Source organism: Musca domestica, unplaced genomic scaffold, assembly GCF_030504385.1.
Source record: "Musca domestica strain aabys unplaced genomic scaffold, Musca_domestica.polishedcontigs.V.1.1 14, whole genome shotgun sequence".
NCBI lineage: Eukaryota > Metazoa > Arthropoda > Insecta > Diptera > Muscidae > Musca > Musca domestica.
Window position 1 is genome coordinate 17,496,675 of NW_026712192.1, and position 19,377 is coordinate 17,516,051.

At 34.9% G+C, this 19,377-nt stretch overlaps 1 protein-coding gene across 1 annotated transcript; it reads right to left on the reverse strand.

Moving 5' to 3' along the window:
* Positions 1-613: 613 nt before the first annotated feature.
* Positions 614-3,670, reverse strand: LOC131801057 (uncharacterized). The gene has a single exon (XM_059119022.1). It carries the CDS (start codon positions 3,668-3,670, stop codon positions 614-616), a length of 3,057 nt encoding a protein of 1,018 aa, XP_058975005.1.
* Between the last annotated feature and the right edge of the window lie 15,707 nt (positions 3,671-19,377).

Genomic DNA, 19,377 nt, shown 5'->3' on the forward strand with positions numbered 1-19,377 from the left:
ATATCGGATTATTCTGAAGCCTTAGGTCATTTTTCACCCTGGTAGCCAGTTGAGCTGCTACCACTGCGGCACATAGCTCTAATCGTGGTAGAGTTTGTTTTTTCAAAGGAGCTACCCTGGATTTAGCACAGATCAGACGTACGACGACTCGTCCATCTTTTCCAATAAAACGAATATAAATAGCCGCGCCAAAAGCTCTTTCCGATGCATCGGCAAACACATGCAACTGGGTTTTCGTCGGGATCTCTCCACAGAATACATGTCGCGGTATCTTAAAGTTGTTGAGACCCTCCAATTCCCTTCGAAATGTTTTCCAAGTGGCACAAAGTTTTTCGGGTAATGCTTCGTCCCAATCTAATGTATGTTGCCACAGCTGCTGAATAAATATTTTTGCCTTCACCACAATCGGTGCAAGTAGGCCAAGCGGATCAAATAATTTTGCTAGTTCAGACGTAACTACTCGTTTTGATATGATTTCATTATGATCAATGTTCGTTTTTACACAAAATTGATCTGCTTGCGGCATCCAATATAATCCCAACGTCTTTATTGTTTGTGATTCGTTGAGATCCAGGTTCACTTCTCGATCGCTATGTGGTATGTCCTTCAGCAATCATGGTGTATTGGATGACCATTTCCTTAGAATGAAGCCGTGTTGTTTCAAGATTGTTATTAACTCCTTTTGTATTTCAATAGCTGTACTTGGGCTATTTGCACCGCCGAGACCGTCATCCATATAAAAATTATCTTTCAGCATTTGTGAGCCTAATGGATAACGCTCCATGTTCTCATTTGCAATCTTTTGTAAGCATTTTGTAGCCAGATATGGTGCTGAACGTGTCCCATATGTGACCGTATTAAGTCTGTAATAACTGATTGGATGGGATGGATCCTCTCTCCAGATAATTAGCTGATACCTTTGATCATCGGGATGCATTAAAATTTGCCTGTACATCTTTTCAATATCGGTTGTGAAGACGAATTTTGGCAATCGAAACCTCAGCAAAATAGAAAACAATTCACTTTGTACGATTGGTCCTATATACATTAGATCATTTAACGATTGACCTGATGAAGTTTTCGCTGATGCGTCAAATACAACCCTAAGTTTTGTTGTTGTACTATCGGGCTTAAGAACACAATGATGCGGAATAAAATATTTAGGATTTGATACGGTACACACGTCAATCTTTTGCATGTGTCCTAATTGTTCATATTCTCGCATAAATTTAATGTACTGACTTCGGATATCTTCCTTCTGTAGAAGTCGGCGTTCAAGGCTCATAAATCGGTTATAAGCCATTGCATGTGATTTCCCCAATGCTGTTGGAGATTCTTGAAACGGAAAGCTGACGATGAAACGACCATTCTGATCCGTCTTAACATGTTGATTGAAGTGAGATTCGCAAAGGGTTTCTAATGGAGACATGACCTTTTCAGTTGATTCCACTTCCTCAAGTTTCCATAATTTTTCAATAGCTTGTTCCAGTGATGTTTCACTAAAAATTGCGCATGTTAGCGCTGCTGATGTGTCGTCCGTTGACGATTGTTGAATTAAACCACCTACAATCCAACCAAGCGCAGTATTTTGGAGTATGGGTTGATGACCATTTAGTTTTATTGTGCCTGGTTGCATTAAACTGAAGTAAAACTCAGCTCCGAGTAAAATGTCAATTTTTCCTTGAACGTTAAAATTAGGGTCTGCTAATCTAATATTCTTGGGAATTTGCCAGTTTTGTATATCCAAATCATGATTTGGTTGCGGAGGTATAATTGTGGGCAAAACAAATGCTTCCAAATTTGTGGAAAATTCAGAATTGCGTGATAACATTTGTATGTTTACCCGATGATAAGCCTTCTTCTGAATCCTTCCGACTCCGGAAATAGATAAAGAGGCATCTGCTGTTCTAAGTGACAATTTTTGTATGAGTCTTTCCGTCACAATGTTCACTTGCGAACCCGAGTCTAACACCGCTCTAAATTCGCCTGACATACCGTTAGTCGCTTTGATGATGACTCTAGCCGTTGCTAGAATTACATTTTTCTGATCTTCTGCTGATGCCGAAGAAACTGCAGTAACGTTGACTGGTGCGATATCGATTTTTGTTGGTGGTGATTGATTTGAGGCCTTCGGCGACGGTTGAGACTTTTTTGGCAAATGTAGCAGTGTATTGTGCTTATTACTACATATTTTGCAGTTGCCAGAAAAACAAGTTTTTGCTGCATGGTCCGATTTGAAACAATTTACACACAATTTATGTTGCTGTATCCATTTCAATCGCTCACCTTCTGTCATTGCCAAGAACTTCTTACAATGATAAATTGGATGGGAGTCGTTCTTGCATAGTTTACAACTCCTGTGATCCTCCACTGATGTTACGGACGAAACAGTTTTGGTTGAACCCTTGTGCGTAGATGCCGCTTTTCCAATCGATTCCATTGATTCGAATTGAAGTTCCAAAAATGAAAACAGCTCTTTCATAGTAGGAACTTCCTTCGGATTCGCCAGTGATTGCATGAATCGTATGTACAGAGCGTGATCCAATTTATTTGTGATCAATTGAATCAATAGAGCATCCCAAGACGTTGTGTCGATTTGAAGATTGTTGAGGGCTAGCATGCATTCCCTTGTAGTGTCATGCAGAGCCTTGATGGAGGCCGTTGACGAAGTTCCATTTGGTTGACTCAAAATCCGTTCTACTAGAGTGGAAACAAGAACCCGCTTATTGTTATAACGTTCTTGCAGCAACATCCATGCCGTTTTGTAATTATCCTCTGTCAAGGATAGATGACTGATTAGTTTGCCAGCCTCGCCAGACAAATTGGTTTTGAGATACCACATTTTTTGAACACTTGGAAGAGACTGTTTGTCTACCATCTCCAAGAAAAGTTCATAGAACTGACGCCACTTCAAACAATCCCCATTGAATTGAGGAATTGTTACCTTTGGTAGTGGGAGTGAACTGTGTGCTATAATGTCACTCCCTAATTGAGGTTCAATGGTCACGATTTCGCTGCATTTGTCTTTCAAGACTGCAAGTTTTATTAAGTTGTCTTGTACCGAATCTTCCAGCATATCGTAGTTTTCTTGACTTAATCCAATTTTCGATGGATCTTCAATCTGCTGCAATATTTCATCGTAGAGCTCCGTTATTTGATTCCATAGCTTTTTTATAGTATCTTCTTTGATGCTATAAAACTGCTTCGGCTGTTCCGCTTCGATTGTGCCCAAGCCTTGCAAGTGACGACTAAGGGCACTCATTCGAGCATTTATCATTCTGACAAGCCCATCAACACGGGAAGGTATTTTGTCTCCTGCGACAACTTCAGTCGATTTCTCTCTCAAGGTGGGAACTGGCTTACTTTTGGCTGACCTCAGTTTATTTATTTCCGCGTCTATATATTCCATTGTTGAGCTGAATTTCTCTCCAATCGTTCTATATAGATTCCGAGCAATATACGGATCATCCTCTGACAATGATGGATCATCGCGAATTCTGTTTTCTGCCTTCTCAAAATTCTGCCATAACAGCCTTAGTTCATCAAGTTTGCTCTTGTAGAACTCTTCCGTTCTCCTTTCAAGAGGTGCCTTCTTTATAGTAGAGACGAATTTTTCGAAATTGCTGCCTCTTTCTTCTTGCTGAGAAATAAGCTCTTGAACGTTTGCCATTATTGTTTGTTGATTTATCAGCGAGTAGCAGCAGTTGTTGTATGATGATTAGTTACCGGCAATTTCCTCCTGGTTTTCCTTCAGAGCTCCAAAAGGGGTTTTTGAAATTGGTATGCGTGCGTTACGTCCTCACACCTTGTGGATAACGTCACCAAAAAATGTTTCGGTTCAGTTATCGTCAGGATCACGTCTTACGATTCAAATCCTTTACCACTTGTGGGGCAAAAGGATGTGTGTAAACGATCACGTCTTACGATTCAAATCCTTTACCACTTGTGGGGCAAAAGGATGTGTGTAAACGATCACGTCGGGGTCACCAAAAAATGTTATGATAGTAGGATCTAGTGCGATTCAATCCAAACACATAAATTTGAACTGACACTTAGTATCCAAATTAATTTCCTTCCAAGCACATGAACTTGAAGGAAGCCGCCTAAATAGTAATTAAAACTCTTAGTTTAGTCACTACAAAAGACGACTGAATTTTCTTTATATCTGGCTGTCTTTATATACAAAATTTCTTAACATAATTAATTAAAAAAATGCTATTGATAAATGCTGATATAAATTAATTGTAATGTAGGTCGGTTACTAGTAGACATTAAATGCTATGTAAGCAAAATAAATAAATGTGTTAAAGAAACTTAAAAACATTGCAAAAAGTGAATGAACCAATGGCCAATGAACTAAAATAAAGAAAATTAACTGTAACAATAAAATAGTCCAAATATGTGATATAATAATGCTGTATAAGCAGTTTTAAAACTTATAAATATGTAGGTGTGTTTGATTTTGTATTTATTGTTTGTTTTTGGTAATTAAATCTAAAGTATGTTTATAGAACAATAAAAAAAATATTTATGTATGTTTTTAACAGGGGGCTATACGATATCGTGGACCGATATACCCCATCTTCGAACTTGACCTGCCTGCAGACAAAAGAGAGATCTGTGCAAAATTTTAGCTTCCTATCTTAATTCGTTTAGACTGTAGCGTGATTACAACAGACGGACGGACAGGGCTAAATCGTCTTAGAATTTTACGCTGATCAAGAATATATATACTTTGTTGGGTCTAAAATGATTATTTCGATGAGTTACAAACGGAATGATGAACTTAATATACCCTCCATACTTTTTTTGGTGGAGGGTATAATAATTTGTTCGATATTAGAGGTATTCGTATATTATAGCATTTTCTTATTGCTAATATATTAAGTATTAATTAATTAATTTCAAGAAACATTTTATTTATTTTATTCTTGATGGAAATTCTAAGCTGATAGTTATATTAAATGAATATGATATTAACATGAATATTCCAGGTTGGATAATATTATCAAGCCGTTTGTTTAAATCCAATCAATGCTAAAATAAATCAGTATTAAATATTAATATTATTTTTTAATATTAAAATCGAAAAACACAATTAATTTATACTTCAAGGAAGAGAATATTAAACATCTACAAGCATAAAAGCAGAATTAAGAAGAATGCGGATGTCACCACAAGTTGTCTTTTTACGTCCGCAACCATATGGCTAAAGAGAATATATATTGTTAGATACGGTCAAAATGTGACTCATCAAAATAGTTGTAATGATCCTAGGTCTCTTTATACCAAATTCGAGAATGCTAAAATAATCTTCAAAAAGTGGGTGGTGCTGTTATATGGGCATATTGTAAGCACTGGTTTAAACAGCTCACGCACGTTTTTATACCCTACACCACAAGTTGGTCAGGGTATTGTGCCTTTGTGCATTTGTTTGTAACAGGCAATAGAAAACGAGATAGACACATAGTATAGAATCACATTCTGAGTTGATTTATGCATGTCCGTCCGTCCGTCCATCCGTTGACATATTGCACAAATCATTTGTTTGGCCCTAGGACGAACCCTATTGAAATTGGAGATAATCGGTAAAAATTTAGATATAGTTCCCATATATATATCTTCCTCTGATTTGACTTTTATTGTGCACCAAACGTTTAATATCAGCCTTAAAAGTACATACAACCAAATTAGGGCTGAAAATAAGTATGCCAAATTTGATCGAAATCGGTTCAGATATAGCTATAGCCCCAATATATATTGTTCATCCGAGTTGCTATTTTAGTCCTCCGCAGCCGTAATATGCACTCTGTAACAACAATATTTGGGGAAATATATCAAATACAGCTCAAAAATACCTTTGCTAAGTTTTGTCGAGATCGGTTCGGATTTGGACATATCTCCCATATATAACTTCGTACGATTTACTTTTTTTTTTTGTGCACCAAACGTCTAATATTTGCCCAAATGGGGTGAAATTTGGCACTTACGACCGAATTGAGTCTAAAAGCTAGTATGTCGAATCTGGTGAATATCGGTTCATATATAGCTATAGCTCCCATATATATTGTTCATCCGATTTGTTGTCTTTGTTACCCACAGCCGTAATATGCACTCCGTAACAACGATATTCAGGGAAATATATATAATACAGCTTAGAAATATTTTTGACAAAATTTTATCGAGAATTGTCTATTCGAGATCCCTTCCGATTTGGATATAGCTTCCACAAATAACTTCGTCCGATTTACGTTTTATTGTGCACCAAAAGTCTAATATTTGCCCAAATAGGGTGAAATTTAGCACTTACGACCGAATTGAGTCTAGAAGCTAGCATGTCAAATTTGGTGTAAATCGGTTCAAATATAGCTATAGTTCCCATATATATTGTTCATCCGATTTGTTATATATGTTACCCACAGCCGTAACATGCACTACGTAACAACGATATTCAGGGAAATATATCAAATACAGCTCAGAAATATCTTTGCCAAATTTTATCGAGATCGCTTCAGATTTGGATATAGCTCCCGTATATATCAAATGGGTAGTAGTGGTGTACGGTATCATAAAGTCTGTTAAGCAAGTTAATCGGACGTTTCTTGTGTTCAACGACGAAGCTCATTTTCGGCTCAATGGTTACATAAATAGTCAGAATTGTCGACTTTCAAGTGAATATATGAAGCATTGTATAAGTTACCAACGCATCTAGAAAAAGTCACAATGTCGGACCACGTTTTCGTATAGCCCACTTATTTTGGAGATGTTAGGTACATTATTTACCGTAATTATTTCAAATTTGGAATCTAAACCTCGTAATGGATACTACAGCCTATAAAACAACTTATGACAGAAAATTGTCTATGCAGGTTCAGGTCTGCGTATATGTCACATACAACGGTACCTCCCAATGTTCGGTATTTGGGTTGTGTTAGCGGCATGATTCCGGAATTGTTTGAAATTATGTAAAGTTCGGAATCGGTACTATAGCCAATGAAAAAAACCTATTTATTCAGGTCCTCATCTTCGTATAGTCCCCATATAACGGTTTTCATTTAGCCGGTATTTTTCGAAGTTTTTCCAAGTTCCTTCCATACGTAGGGTACTGCAAGTTCCACCCTGACGAATTTAGGTACGTGCTTTGGTACTGTTTTTTTATACCCTCCACCATACTATGGAGGATATATTAACTTTTCAATTCCGTTTGCAACTCCTCGAAATACTCATGTCAGACCCAACAAAGTATATATATTCTTGATCAGCGTAAAATTCTAAGTCGATTTAGCCATGTCCGTCTGTCAGTCCGTATGTTTGTCTGTTGTAATCACGCTATTTTTTGAACGAATTGAGATAGAAGGCGAAAATGTTGCACACACGTTTATTTTTCCAGTAGGCAGGTTAAGTTCGTAAATGGGCCATGTAGGTCCACGTTTTCATATAGGCCCCATATGAAGGTACCTCCCGATATTCGTTATTTTGATGATTTTAGCGACATTATTCACCGGAATTATTTCAAATTACGTAGTTAGAGCTCGTAATGGGAACTACAGTATGTGACAGAAAATTGTCTATGCAGGTCCAGGTCTTCGTATAGGCCCCACATACCAGTACCTCCCTGTATTCGGTATTTTAACGAGTTTAGGTACAATACCCACCGAAATTGTTTGAGACGCGTATTTCTACTTCGTAATGGATGCTACAGCCTATGGCAGAAAATTGTCTATGCAGGTCCAGGTCTTCGCACAGCTCCGATATAACGGTACCTCCCTATATACGATATTTTGATGATTTTAGCTACATTATTCACCGTTTATTTCAAGTTTCGAATTTGAATATGGTAATGACTTATGACAAACAATGCCCATGTAGGTCCACGTCGTATAGACTCCTATATAGCGGCAATATTCGGTATTTTTAAAATGTTAACAGATTTTTTAGGGATTTTATTTCCAAATCCGTTCCAAATGGTGGAGGGTATTCAAAGTTCGGCCCGGCCAAATTTACTGCTTATTAACTTGTCATTTTTATTTTATTTATTTTTTTAACGTTTCTATAGCATCACACTTTAGAAAAATAAGGGTTATTATTTATTACGAGTTTTAAAAAACCGAATATCTGGTACCTTCTTATGGTAGCTGCAGGAACCCGCGAAACAATATGGACAATGTGCTAAAATCCCATTGTAAACTACGAATACCTTACGATACTCCATAAAAAGGTTGGCTAAAATCGACAAAAAAGAGAATATCCGAGTGTACCGCTATATGGGGATATAGGAGAACGTAAGGCTATGTTGGCAATATTATGCCAGAAACTAAAAATACAAATTTAAAATTAAGAGGTACTATTTTGTAGGGACTATGCACAAAATATTCTACATGTAGAAAGCATTGCTGCAACCCATTTAAAAGTGTTAATTCTAAATATTAAACACTTATGTGCAAAATTGTAGCTATAATTATAATAATACCGAATATAAGGAGTTACCGTTATATTTTTGGGCCTTTACGAAGACGTGGACTTGCATACATTTTTTGTCATAAGTCATTACTATATTCAAATACAAAACTTGAACCAATTCCGGGGAATAATGTCGCTAGAATCACCAAAAAACCCACTATAGAGAGGTACCGTTATGGGAGCTATACGAAGACCTGGACATGCATAGGCAAGTGTCGCTACCCAATATAGGGAGGTACAGTTATATGGGCCTATACCAAAACGACATTTTCAATAACAAAAGTTCTGCAGACCAAACACACATTTGAGTAAAATTTTATCAATCTACTTTAATTCGTTCAGAACCTAGAGTGATTTCCTAAGATGGACAGACATTACGATGCAGAATATTTTGCTGATCAAGAATATATATACTTTGTGGAGTCTTAAATGGGTATATCAGAAATTAAAAAAAAATGGAATAAATAACTTTAATATACCCTTTGGTGGAGGTTAGAAATATTATTATAATGATCATCAGAACTGTATTTCTCATTCATGTGGATGAGTTTCAGCAGATTTTGTGATGTACTCTTGGTTATACACAACAAGTTTAACATTTACATGTTGCGTAACATGTTTTTGTATGTGTGTGTGTCACTTTCGAACGCAGCATATTGCAAGTGAACCATCAACAGACTAACAAAGTTGTTGTCAATAGTCCTTTCAACATCAACAGAATATATGCACGTATGCCTTTGCTGTTTAACCACTTCCAGAAACACCCACACACACAATTCTACCTTATTCGGAGTTAAAACCGACGTGTTCGACATTCCTTATAACATCTATGTACAACAACCACAGAGCAGAGGAAGTCTCATGTATTGTGGTTTTATTGCACAATCTCCACACAATTTCCTCAATAAAAAAATATTTGCATTAATCTAAAGGACTTTCAAAATGTCTGGTTAGTCAGCCCACTTCAACTCCAACGTTGTGAACATTGTGACAGTAATCTGATATGAATGTGCATATCTTCCTAAGTAGCAGCATTGTGAATCACCTGTCAGTTGCTTTTAGTTACTAGTTTCAGTTATGAAATATATAAAGAATATTGAATGAACCCATAATACTATAAATCGACATTAAAGGAGGATACTTTTTTGAATAAAAGAAGAGCAAAATACTTAATTGTTATAGAAAATATGGGATCGATTAGAAAATTGTCAATATTTTCTTCTATTGGCCCTCGAAATAAATAAAATCTGAAGCTTCCTATACATGTCCATATACTTCGAAAAATAACCTACACCCTAAAAAACAAAATTAATGCTAAATCGATTGGAAAACAGGTATATATATATATATATATATATATATATATATATATATATATATATATATATATATATATATATATATATAGGGTGATATGAAAATACTGCAAACAACTTCAGACTGTTGTCATTCCTAGCCACTCATCCGATAGCTGTTAAAATGATTCCAGTGACAGCCCATTATATTGTTTACAAGCGAACTGAGTGAGAAAAGAAAACCGACACCTGTATTTTAAATTCTGATTTTAGTTAAAAAATAGGGTAAGTGCGCTTAAGGTCGGTATGTCCCGGTAGTCGGCAGTTTTGAAATTTAAACTTAAATAACTAAGAATAGAATTGACCAAATAATGAAATAATTGCAAAAAAACGTCAACAGTGTTCCCAGCTCTCTTTCTGTAAAAAAATAATGAGCTACGATCATTTATTACGAGAGAATAACGGTTTTCGTCAGTGAGTGTGTTCCAACGCATGAGATAGTGCTTAATTAATAATAATCGATTTAATAATCGATTTATGTAAATTAAATTTAATACTTTTGGAATCAGAAATATTTTATTAAAGTAAATAACAGTCTAAAGATCATTTTATAACTTAAAAAATTTACAAATCAAACATTTTTGTGTTATATTTTTAATGCCCACATTAAGAACAGAAAAAAGAGATTTGCCAGTAGTCGGCAAGGGGTGCCGATTATTAGAAAATTATAATTTTTGACCCATTTCACCAAAACTTGAGAAAACTATTAAAAAATTATCCAAAATAATCTTCATTTGTGCTTTTTGACCAACTTTTCTAAATTAAGTAGGTTTTTTAAATCAGCTATTTGACGTTTTAGATAGAGGTGGCATTTTTGAAGAAAGGAAAGAGATCAGTTCACAAATTCCAAATATAAGAAAGGTACTTTTTTCGTTTTTATTTAATCTCATTTTTATTTTAATTGAAAATCCATACGTTACTGAAGGTAACCATAATATTCTTGATTTTCTACCTATATTTGGTTTAGAATGATAATTAAACAAAACTCTATTTAAAAACGAAATTAATTAATTGAACTGCGAATTTGTCTTACAGCATTGTTTTACACTATTTGAAATAAAAAATATACAAAATAATATTTTTTTTAATGAAATAGCATATGCCGACTACTGGCAAATAGACATGCCGATCATTGGAAAATGGTGCCGACTACGGGCAAAAAACAGCTATTTTGGTAAAATTGCAAATTTTGCCAATTTAAAAAAAAACAAATTCAGTTGTTGTTTATTTTTTCGAAAACTAAACAAATATGGAATCTGAACAACTTTATTTTTCTGCAATTAAAAGATTTTACTCAGAATGTTGAATGATTAAAACATTGAAAATTCTAAAAGTGCAGACTACTGGTACACTTACCCTATGTTTCTTAAGTGCTACTAAAACTAATCTAACTTAACCTAATCGCAGCTACACAATTATTCATATCTATTCTAATATTGAATGGAGAACATTGCAGGGCTGCTTGACATTTCATTCAAGTGGTTTTGTGCATCTACTGAGCGCATCGATATCTGTGCGTGTGGGTCATAACATTTATTATCTCACACATTATCGTATGCGTTAGCGCACAAGATCACTGAATTGTTCACATGTGATATTTTATGGCGGCTGGGAAATATTTAATTTTAGAACATTTATTTTTTTAGCGCCTCAATCTCACTCAAAAGTATGTACGAAATATTTTGTACAAAAGCATTTTGGTGAAAATTTTCCAGAAAAAAAAGTTATTCGTGATGGAATTCAAGCGTGATAGTGTGATTATTTTTATATTTGGCTAAAAAACCACAAGTGACTATCGTTAGAGCAGTGCAGCATTTAAATGTGAATAAATCTTTTGTGTCTCGTACCATCGCTCATCATCCTGATACTGGTAGCATAGCCCGATGTGAAGGACGTGAACAGCAACATCAGCTGAAATGGTTCGAAAAGTAATGAAACGCGTCCCTACCCTATATAACACCGTGGTTCGGGTATTATACCTTCGTACATTTGTTTTGACATGCAAAAAGCGACGATGAGTTGGTCCTATATTTCATTTTGATAATGTGTATAGAATAAAATTCTGAGCCAATTTTCCATGACCGTCCATCCATGTATTTTCGTAAGCAAATTACAGTTCGAATTTATTTATTGTCCTATTGAGATGAGCAGATAATTTGTTTGGCTTATAGACTCCATATACAGAGTGAGATGAAAAAACTGTAACCAACTTCAGACTGCTGTCATTTCTAAGCCACTCACCCGAGAGCTGTTAAAATTATTCCAGTGATGTAGAAAAACATTTTGGTGAGAATTATCCAGAAAAAATTTATTCGTTATGGAATTCAAGTGTGATAGGGTGATTTCTTTATATTTGGCTGGAAAACCACAAGTCGCTATCGTTAGAGCACTCCAGTATTTAAATGTGAATATATCTTGTGTCTCGTATCATCACTCATTATCCTGATACTGGTAGCATAGCCCGATGTCAAGGAAGTGAACAGCAACATCAGCAGAAATGGTTCGAAAAGTAAAGAAGCGACTTGATCGAAACACGCGTCGCAGTGGCCGAAAAATTATTTGTGATCTGAACCTATCGCAATATTGAAAAATGAGCTGGGGGTAAAGCCATTGAAATTCAAAAAATTGCAAGAACAGACAACGCAACAGATAGAAAATAGACTCAAAAGAGCTAAAGAGTTGCTTCGCTTGGCCGAAAGTGGTGAACTGCCGAATTTGGTTTTCTCCGATGAGAAAACATTCGTTGTCCAGCAGTTTGAAAAACAAACGAAATGATCATGTTTACTTACCAAAGAGGTCAGCTGAAAATGTGGACCTTCGGTGGGCCATCAGAACTCAAGCGACGGCTATGGTAATGGTGTGGGCCGCCATAACAGCCGATGGTCGCACTCCGCTCGTATTAATCGACCGTGGAATCAGAATAAATGCCGAATATTAGCGCGAAAATATTCTGGAGGGTGTATTAAAACCTTGGGCACGCAAACATTTTGGCCGCAGACCTTGGACATTCCAAAAGGACTCAGCACCTTCGCACTCAGCACGCGCCACCCAAGAATGGTTACAAAATTAGGTTCCTCGCTTCATTTCCAGCTCACAATGGCCATCAAAATCTTCGGATATCAATCCGTTGTACTATTATGTCTGGAAAGTAAGGTTGGCACTAAAAATACCAAAGCGTCGATCACCTCTCAAGCAAGCTCTTCGCCGGAAATGGGCCAAAATACCGCAGAGCAACATTCGGTCTGCGTGTGAAGGTTTCATTGGCCGTTTCAAGGCCATAATTCGTGACAAAAGTGACCAATTCGAACAAATCTAAACTTGTTCTAAAATTTGATGCTATTTCCGATATTTTTTGCTTTCAATAAAATGTAAAACAAGTTAAAAAGTATCGGTTGGTTTTGCCGACAGATGTATACCCTCAGCCAATGTCCGATTATTTAAAAATATTTTGACTTCTGTTTTGAATTTTTAAACTCGTGACCCTCTATGGAGAGGGTTTTGAAAGAATGGGTCAATATTGTCCATTTCAGATCGGACCTAGATAAATATGATATAAATATTATTATGAATATATAAGAAAATGGAACATTTATATCCAATTTTGGGAAATCTTAAATTCAATATTCATATCAGGATTCTGGTTGAGAGACAAATATTTAGATGAAGCAAGTTGTAAAGAATCGCTGAGTTGTTTCGCAATTTATGATAGATAAAAGTATTGAAAATTATGTCCCTTTGTGGGTGAGGTACAAGAAGGGGTTCGTAGATATATAGCATCTTCACAACAGATCTTATGTTAGCCAAAATGTTTGTATGTGTGAAATTTGAAGAGAGTTGGAAGCTTGTTTCGATTTCTTTGAGCGTTTTGTTTTTCAAAATGTTGAACCGTATGTGGGACAGGTAGCAAAAGAAATGGTCCGATCTCTACCATCTTTAGAACAGATCTTGTGTTGATAGAAATATTTTAAATGTACCATGTCTGTAATGGAATCGGTTGTTGATTTCGCTTTTATGAGCTTCATGGATATTCAACATTTTGAGCGTTTTTGAGGGAGGTACCAAAAGGAGCGGACCGATATTGTCAATTTTCGCACCACATTTAGCACAGACGCGAATATTAGGATATGCAAAATTTGAGCAAAATCGGATTATAGTTTTTCTTTCTGTGCAAAAGAATACGTACTTTTTGAAAATTTCAAACATTTGTTGGGGAGGTACCAGAAGGAGTGGACGGATATATTCCATCTTAACACCAAACCTAACCTAATATAAATATTAGGATCTGTGAAATTTTAAGACAATCGGACTTTTACATCACATTTTTTATGAGAGTTGTAATAATTTAAAATTTTGACCCTTTGTGGGGAGGTACCACAAGGAGTAGCCGATATTGTCCGTTTTCGCACCAGACCTAGCACTAACGCAAATATTAGGATTTGCAAAGTTGGAGCAAAATCGGATTATCGTTTCTCTTTCTGTGCAAAACATATATATTTTTGAAAAATTCGACCATTTGTGGGGGAGGTACCAGAAGGAGTGGGCCGAAATTGCCCATCTCCGAACTCGATCTAAGTTTGACAAAAATATTACGATTGAATTCCATTACGAATGACTTTTTTTCTGGAAAATTCTCACCAAAATTCTTTTGTACGCTTGTAAACAATATATTGGGCTGTCACTGGAATAATCTTAACAGCTGTCGGACGAGTGGCTTAGAAATTATAGCAGTATGAAGTTGTTTGCATTTTTTTCATCTCACCCTGTAAGGGTCGTCGTGGGAGTGAACATTTTTTTAGGATTCCCTTCTTGTTTATCGAACTGTATTACATACCTGTAATGACGAATATTTACAATAAAACTTTCTTCCCATTAAAATTGTGAACATAATATGAAGTTATATGGTCATTTAAATTACAATATATGCCAAACATAAAAATATATTTTTCATGGCGTAAATGTTTATCATAGTCATTCCTAATGTACAGTAAATAATCTGAACAAAGGCAAGATGCAAAAAAAATGGGAACCACTGAGACTATAATCATAAATAATTTCACCTAAATCTAAAAAGGGTTTGGCCACAACTGAAGATTTCTCGACAAAATGTAAATGTTATTAGCACAAATTGAAGGTAGTAAATTTAATACTGTCTTCAACAATTTAAATATTTTCCCCTCCCAGTTACCATAGCATGAGTCTTTTGTTATTAGCAAACAACAACAATCTCTCTTGTTGATGACAACACCACTCGGTTACATAAATACAAATGTTCTCACCTTCATATCCTTTGATGCCATTTTAACCGAAAATTGTGTTGTCACAAAATTCTCATTTCTTGGAAATCTCTTGTCAGCATCGTGACAAATTTTAATTTTTTAGTAAATTAAACACTTTCGGAAGCATTTCAAAGAAGCCAAGTTAATAAATGACTCGTTCAGAAAATCATCTTTTTATATTAATTAAATATAAACAACATAAAAGTGCGGAAAAATAATTGTACGAGGAAGTAGTGTTGTGCTGGTGTCCTGTTGTTTAGATTAAAGGAATATTTTTAAATTCAATATTATTTAATTTAATATCAAAAATTTATGTATTCATCGAGTAGAACTAAAACAATAAGCAGTAACACTTTCGACTTACCCATTTTGGGGTCAAAAAAATTAAATCTTAACCTGAATCATCAAATGGGACAATTATGTGCCCGCCCAGAAAATAAAAAGATTTCGACACCTAAATTACACTATGCGACAAAATTGCATATTTTCAATAATTACAGGAAAAATCGGGCATCTAACTCTTGCACTTCTTTCTATCCGTAAAAGAGGAAAATGTTTTTAAGTTTGATTGTTTGTTTTTTACTTCATAAACTCAAAAGTTTATGCACTGATTTTTCTCAAAATTTTCCAAATATACTGCCTGAAAGTAACATAGGCCATATAATTTTTTGAAATTCCACTTGGATCTGGAGATATAGCATCATCGGAAGTACCACTGAAAAAATTGGTTTTTGTATATCCTTATCTATTGATCGGTTATAGATACAGTCGTCAAATTTGGAGTGTGTAACGGAATTCGGTACAAAAATAATTTTGAAATCGGCTCAGATTTTTATATAGCTCCCCTATATATTTTTTCGACCGATTTTACACATTTGATTAAACACGATATATATGTCCGATTTCCATGAAATTTGGAATGAGTGACGGAATTTGGTACAAACATGAATTTGTCAAATAATATTGAAATCGGTTCAGATTAGGATATTACTTTATAAGGAAATATAGACCCACCGTGACTTTGATATGACTCTAATTGAGGCTATTATGGATAAGTAGGTAGGTTCAGATGTATTGCTACCTCGAATCCCTCTAATTCAGCAAATTCGTTCAATATTAAACAAATAAAAAGCTGAAAGTTCGGCAGGGCCGATCTTTGAATACCTTCCCTGGAACGGTTTTGGCAATTTTCAAAAAAAAAAATCCGTTAAGAATTCTGTTAAAATCTTAAAAATTCCGAATGTAGTCGTTATATTTGGGTCTATACGACGACGTGGACCCGTATAGGCAACTTTTGTCATTAACCATTACAACATTCAAATGCGAAAATGCGGGAGGTTCCGTTATATGGGGGCTATATGAAGACGTGGACCTTCACAGGCAATTTTCTGTCATAGGCGGTAGTACACATTGCGAACTTCAAATACCGAATTTGAAACATTTTCAGTGAAGAATGTCGCTAAAATCAGAAAAATACCGAAAAAAGGAAATGGTACCTAGGGGCTGTACCCTGCATGTTGTACAATAGTGTTATTGTGTAACGGCCAAACTCTTCTTGTTTTACCCTCCACCATACTATGGAGGGTATATTAACTTTGTCATTCCGTTTGTAACTCCAAAGTATATATATTCCTGATCAGCGTAAAATTCTATGTCGATTTAGCGATGTCCGTCTGTCTGTCTGTTGTAATCACGCTATCTTTCGAACGTATTGAGATAGAAGGATAAAATTTTTCACACATGTTTATTTTTTCAGTAAACAGGTTAAGTTCGTAAATGGGCCATCTAGGTCTACGTTTTCATGTAGTCCCGATATTTTATTGTATTTCGATGACTTTAGCGACATGGATAAAACAGAAAATTGTCTGTGCAGATTCTTCGTATAGCCCCCATATAATGGTACCTCCAGATATCCGGTATTTTGATAATTTTATCGACATTATTAACCGGAATTGTTTCAAATTTGGTATTTGAAGTTTGTAACTACAGTTTGCGACAGAAAATTGAAATGCAGGTCCAGGTCTTTGTATAGGCCCCATATATCAGTATCCCCCTATATTCGGTATTTTGACGAGTTTAGGTACAATACCCACCGAAATTGTTTAAGATGTCGTATTTGAAGTTCGTAATGGATGCTACAATGGATGACAGAAAATTGTCTATGCTGGTCCATGTCTTCGCACAGCTCCGATATAAAGGTACCTCCCTATGTACGATATTTTGATGATTTTAGCTACATTATTCACAGCTTGTTTCAAGTTTCGAATTTGCAGGTACACGTCGTATGAACCCCAACATAATTTTTAAAATTTTAACAGAATTTTTAAAGGATTTTGTTTTTTGAAATTTTCCAAATTCGTTCCAAATGGTATAGGGTATTCGAACTTACTGTTTTTAACTTGTTTTATAATTAAACCATACACCACACTGTGGTCAGGATACTATATATGTGTGCTTGTTTTTTGTAATATAAAAAAGTCCGTCCCTGTATTTTTTTAAACAATGTACAGGCCGCTAAAATGTATATTTCGAGGTGTTACAAACGGAATGACAAACTTAATATAGCCTCCGTACTATGAATGTGTCTAAAATCAACAAAATACTGAATATAGACATGTACCGTTTGGCTATAGGAAGATCTTTGTGGGCAATGTTCTGCCACTTTAGGAAGAATATTAACAATTCCGTTAAGAATTCTGATACCTGTTATATGGGACCTATAGTAAAACACGAATCTATTTAGATTATCTGTCGCAAGTAGTAACGGTTACGAACTATTTATATCGAATTTTATATAATTCCGTTAAGAAATATTGCAAATGCCATCAAAACACAGAATATCGGGAAGGACCGTTATATGGGGTATATAGGAATTGACATGCCTGCTGAAATAAGATAGCCATATACAAGTACCTTGACTTTCAAGTCTAAATTAACTTAGAATCAAACCTAAATATACTTTATTGGTTGTAAAATTATTACTTCGAATATCCTCCATAGTATGGTGGATGGTTAAAAAAAATTAAACCGATTTTCACCAAATTTCACTAAACTTATTCTTGAGCTTGAGAATTCGATTATACATGCCATAATATATTCTGTTTGTTCAGATATTACGCACTTGGTGCACAATAAGCGCGGAATTGGAAGAAGGACAGAAAATCTATTGTTAAGAAAAGTGGGGGACATTTGATAATAATTGAAGTTTTAACATGGTTATATAAAATCTGTGTTTGTACTTATTTTTGTTTATTATTTAGTTTATTATTGTTTTCTCGATCTTACATTGTCTATCAAAATTTATACCTTTTACAGTTTTATAAAATAATTAAATATTTAAAGTGACAATCTCAGATCCTAAAATATCCTATTGACCGACCTTTACAAGGAAATCTAAGTCATCGTCGTATGAGAATAATTCTCAACTTAAATAGATGTCAGTTTTGAAACAAATTCAAAGAATGCCTTAACATCAAAATATTTATTTGACACAACGTTGAACATAATATATGCCAATGTGTACAAACATATCTATCCTTTTATTGCAAGTCAGATGTCAATTTCTGCAATTGGAATTTCAGTTTTATTTTTTTGTTTATATGTACACATCTATCATTTCTCTGTCATCATCTAAACTTGAAATACAGTTATTTATTTATTGTTGTCGGTAATTAGGAATTTTGTAAATTCCTTCCCATTAAAGAAAATGATTTGATGGCATTTTCGAGAAATATATTTCATTCATTTTGATATTTATTGGATGTATTTACATACGTATGCATGTACGTATATACATAACAAAAGTATTTGTGAGTATAGACAACTTACTGTGTGAATTTCAATTAAATTCTCCCCAGAACGACATAAACAATTTATTAAATGATTTCAATGTTTGAAATATAGATTTATTTTGGGTTTGAATATTGATTAGGTACTAATTGATACTTTTATAAGTGTTATATTCTGAAGCTATGAAGAGGCTATTGACAAAAAATAACAAGTAAAAAACTGGCCGAACTTTGAGTACCCTCCACCATTTGGTAAAAATTTGGCAATTTTCAAAAAAAAAATCCTTTAAAAATTCTGTTAAAATCTTTAAAATACCGCATATTAGGGTCTGTACGACGACATGGACTTGCATAGGCAACTTTTGTCATAAGCTATTAAAATATTCAAATGCAAAACTTGAAAAAAAAATCTGTTTATAATTTTGCTAAAATCATCAAAAACCGATTATAGAGAGGTACCGTGGGGGTTATAAAACGTGGACCAGCACAGACAATTTT